The sequence below is a fragment of the Otolemur garnettii genome, unplaced genomic scaffold, assembly GCF_000181295.1.
Source record: "Otolemur garnettii isolate 467f Iridium unplaced genomic scaffold, OtoGar3 scaffold00120, whole genome shotgun sequence".
NCBI classification, from domain to species: Eukaryota; Metazoa; Chordata; class Mammalia; order Primates; family Galagidae; genus Otolemur; species Otolemur garnettii.
The window spans coordinates 333542-338324 of NW_003852515.1; the positions used below are offsets into that span (position 1 = coordinate 333542).

The 4783-nt window shown below is 39.7% G+C and overlaps 1 protein-coding gene across 1 annotated transcript in view; it reads right to left on the reverse strand.

The window, feature by feature from the left end:
- The window catches only part of BRCA2 (BRCA2, DNA repair associated), a 101405-nt gene that overhangs the window by 18002 nt on the left and 78620 nt on the right, over positions 1-4783 (reverse strand). The window contains exons 19-20 of the mRNA XM_012809998.2: positions 4313-4468; positions 4059-4203 (exon numbers count right to left, since the gene is read on the reverse strand). Of these exons, the coding sequence (XP_012665452.1) occupies positions 4059-4203; positions 4313-4468 (301 nt within the window). The remainder of the gene's footprint in view (positions 1-4058; positions 4204-4312; positions 4469-4783) is intronic.

A 4783-nucleotide genomic window follows, 5' to 3' on the forward strand; every position in this document is an offset into this window, starting at 1 on the left:
GCCTGTAGTCCCAGCTACGTGGGAGGCCGAGGCAAGAGAATTGCTTAAGCCCAAGAGTTGCAGTGAGTTGTGACGCCATGGCACTCTTACCGAGGACAACATAGTGAGACTCTGTCTCAAAACAAACAAACATTTATCTGCTAAGTTTTCTAAGAAAATTTAACATGGTCCAAAAAAAAGTCAAGCGTTTATTGAGAGTAATTAGTATTAAGTACAAGCATACTTGTTTTATAAAATCTCACTTTATTTCGCTTTGCACAGCACCCAGTTGCATTTTTGTGGCATCCTGTGTCAAGCAAGCCTATTGGCAGTCTTTTTCCAACAGGAAGTGCTCATTTTGTGTCTCCCTGTCACATTTTGGTAATTCTCATGAAATTTCAAACTGTTTCATCACTATGATAACATCTGTTATGGTGATCTGTGATGTTACTATTGTAACTGTTTGGGGTGCCATAAACAACGCCTATATGTGTATGAGATGGTAAACTTTAACAAATGTTTTGCATGTTCCAACTCTTCCACCAGCTGGCCATTACCCTATGTCTTTCCCTCTCTGTGGGCATCCCTAGGCTCTGAGACACAGTATTATAGTTAGGACAACTAATAACCTTACAATGGCCTCTAAGTATTCAAATGAAAGGAAGTGCCACACTTCTCCCCCTTTAACATCACGCTACAAATGATTAAGTTTGGTGAGAAAAACATATTGAGAGCTGAGACAGAGCAAATGCTGGGCCTCTTGTGCTAAGCAGTTAGCCAAATTATTGTTGTTGTTGTTGTTTTTAAGAGACAGAGTTTTACTTTATCGCCCTCGGTAGAGTGCCGTGGCGTCACAGCTCATAGCAACCTCCAGCTTTTGGGCTTAGGTGATTCTCTTGCCTCAGCCTCCCGAGTAGCTGGGACTACAGGCGCCTGCCACAACACCTGGCTATTTTTTTGTTGTAGTTTGGCCTGGGCTGGGTTTGAACCAGTTTGGTGTATGGGGCCGGTGCCCTAGTCACTGAGCCACAGGCACCACCCTGGTTAGCCAAATTATTAATGCAAAGGAAAAGTTCTTAAAGAAAAGCGCTACTCTAGTGAACACATGAATTATCAGAAAGCAAAATAGCCTTGTTACTGTTACAGAAAAAGTCTGAGTGGTCTGGATAGACCACACCAGTCACAACATTCCCTTATGCCCAAACCTAATCTAGAGTAAGGTCCTAACTCTCAATTCCATGAAGGCTGAGTGAGCCAAGCAAGATGCAGGAAAAAAGTCTTAAGCTAGCAGAGGTTGGTTCCTGAGGCTTAAGGGAAGAAGGCATCTCTATAACATAAAAGTGCAAGTCGAGGCAGCAAGTGCTGATGGGGAGCTGTCGCAAGTTATCCAGAAGATCTACCTAGGATCACTGGTAAAGGCAGATTCACTAAACTACAGATATTCAGTGTAGATGAAACAGTCTCATATTGGAAGAAGATGCTATCTTGGACTTTTATAGTTACAGAAGTCAATTCCTGGTTTCAAAGTTTCAAGGGACAAGCTGAGATTGGCAGCTGGTGACTGAAGTTGAAACAAATGCTCATTTATGGTTCTAAAAATCCTACGGCCCTTAAGAATTATGCTAAATCTGCCTGTATTCTAGAAATGGAAAAATAAACCCTGGATGACAGCACATCTGTTTACAGCATGATTTACTGAATATTTTAAGAGCATTGTTGAGAGCTATTGCTCAGACCAAAAAAAAAAAAAAAAAAAGATTGTTTTCAAAATACTACTGCAGCAAATGGATCATGAAGTAATTTCAACTTTAAAGACTTAGGATTTGGCTCGGCGCCTATAGCTCAACCGGCTAAGGCGCCAGCCACGTACACCTAAGGTGGCGGGTTCGAATCCCCAGCCCGGACCCGCCAAACAACAATGGCAGCTGCAACCAAAAAATAGCCGGGCGTTGTGGCGGGCGCCTGTGGTCCCAGCTACTTGGGAGGCGGAGGCAGGAGACTCGCTTGAGCCCAGGAGTTGGAGGTTGCTGTGAGCTGTAATGCCACAGCACTCTGCCCAGGGGGACAGCTTGAGGCTCTGTCTCAAAAAAAAAAAAAAAAGACTTAGGATTTAAAAAATATAGCTTATAAGGCTATGATGCTATAGACAGAGATTCCTCTGATGGATCTGGGCAAAGTAAATTAAAAATCATTCTAGATGCCATTAAGAATATTCATGATACATGGGAGGAGGTCAAAATATCAACATTAACAGGAGTTTGGAAGAAATTGATTCCAGCCCTCCTGGATGACCTTAAGGGATCCAAGATGAAGTCACTGAAGAAGCTGGGGAAAGAGCAAGAGAATTAGAATCAGAAGTGGAGCTGAAGATAGGACTGAATTGCTGCAGTCTCATAATAAAACTTGAATGGATGAGAAGCTGATTCTCATGGATGAGCAAAGAAAGGGAGAAGAAATCTACTCTTAGAGAAGATGTTGTGAACATTGTTGAAAAACAAAGGGTTTAGAGAATTAAATACAAAAATTCATAGAGCTTTGGCAGGGTTTGAGAGGATGTGACTAATTCTGAAAGCTCTACTTTGGGTAAAATCCTATCAAACAACATCACATGCCACAGAGAAATCTTTCATAAAAGGAAGAGCCAATCCATGCAGCGATCTTCATTATTGTCTTCGTTTTAAAAATTGCCACAGGGACCTCAACCTTCAGCAACTACTATCTTGAGCTATCAACACCAAGGCAAAACCTTCTACCTACAAAAGATTACAAACTTGCTGAAGGCTCAGACGACCATTAGCACTTTTTTTTTTTTTTTGAGACAGAGCCTCAAGCTATCCCCCTGGGTAGAGTGCCATGGCATCCCGCTCACAGCAACCTCCAACTCCTGGGCTCAAGCGAGTCTCCTGCCTCAGCCTCCCAAGTAGCTGGGACTACAGGCGCCCGCCACAACGCCTGGCCATTTTTTGGTTGCAGCCATCATTGTTGTTTGGCGGGCCCGGGCTGGGGATTCGAACCCACCACCTTAGGTGTATGTGGCTGGCACCTTAGCCCCTTGAGCCACAGGCGCCGAGCCCATTAGCACTTTTTATTAAGTATTTTTTAATCAAGTTAGGTGGTTTTTTTTTAGGCATAGTGCTATTGCACACTTAACAGACTGAGTATAGTGTAAACTTTAACTTTAATATGCACAGGGAAACTAAACAATTTCTGTGACTTCCTTTCTTTCGATACTGGCTTTATTATAGCGGTCTGGAAGCCATCCTGCAGTACCTCTGAGGTATGCCTGTAAATGAGTTCATGATTCACTCATTCACAAAAACACTATAAGCTAGTGATAAATTTAAGCAAAAAAAGTATTAGGAATCCAATCTTTCTGCAGATTTATATAGAATACTAAGTTAAATATTAAGTGAAAATTGGGAAAGTCAAGGACATAAGGAATGCAGGAAAGCATGAGATCTTCAGGAACAAAAATAAGTAAATTAGAAAAAGTAAACTTTTGTCCTTTAAACATTAAAAAAACTATGATTTTTATTATTAAAATTTGATGACATGGACATAACAAGTGCTAGTTCCAGGTATAACAATACATGAAAATAACTACAATAATAAAATATAAAATTTATATAATGCAGACAAGGACATTGAGGAAAAAGAGTGATAAATGGCTTAGGGGAAAATAATCTCACAGGTCTCTTTCTTGAGGCTGTTCTTGCCCTAACACCAAAAGAGGGATACTCTAGACACTTTAGGAGTAAAGCTTAAAAGGAGTATACTTAAGGTTTCAGAAAAGTTCTATAAGTATATAAGGTGTTATTGCCTACGACAATTACAAGTATGAAAGTTCAGTGTGTTAAATGAAGATGCGATAATTTGGTGTTAGTTAAGTGCTTCTCTGTATATTAGGGTAAGGATTTTTTTAATGAGGAAAAATTCAGATTCACAACCAGAAAAATAATCTACTATTCAAAATAATAGATAATTGATAATTCATTCAATTATAAATGTGAAATTGGAAGCCTCTGACACTTAGTTCTCATGATAAAAACAAAAAATTTATAACGTACAACTCATTGTACCTTCACGCTCTTCAAATTCTGCTTGAATTTTAGTGAATAAGGCTTCCAGTCTCTTTTGTTGGGCCTCTGCATATTTTGCTGCTTCCTTTTCTTCTTCTCTTTCATTGCGAAATATGTATAATCCAGATGATGTCTTCTCCATCCACTGTAATAATGTGTTACATACACACACACACAAAATCGTAAAGTGGGGACATTCAAATTAATTATCTCGAAGGAAAGCAATACATGGTAACATCAAGAATATACCATACCTGTATAGGATACGTTCTTTGAATAATTATATCAGCACAACCTACATTTCCTCCATCACTGAAAAGTGATGACAAGCGCAGAGGAAAAGGTCTAGGGTCAGGAAAGAATCCAAGTTTGGTATACCAGCGGGCAGGCCGAGTACTATTAGCAGAAATCTGGACAAAGTAATGAATAAATTGATTTAGAAGTTAAATATACATTCAATCATGTATAGATTTTATAAGAGTTTTTATTCTTTTAAAGTTGTTTATGAAGATTAGAAAGTGAATATTTGAAAGAAAGAAAAGCTGTATGGAAAGTGAAAATATTTTCAAAGCATACCACATTGTTTTTTCTTTTTGAGACAGGATCTTGCTCTGTAGCCCAGGCTGGAGAGCAGGGTACAATCATAGCTCACTGCAATCTCCAACACTTGGGCTCAAGCGATCCTGCCTCAGCCTTCCATGTAGCTGGGATTACAGGTGCATACC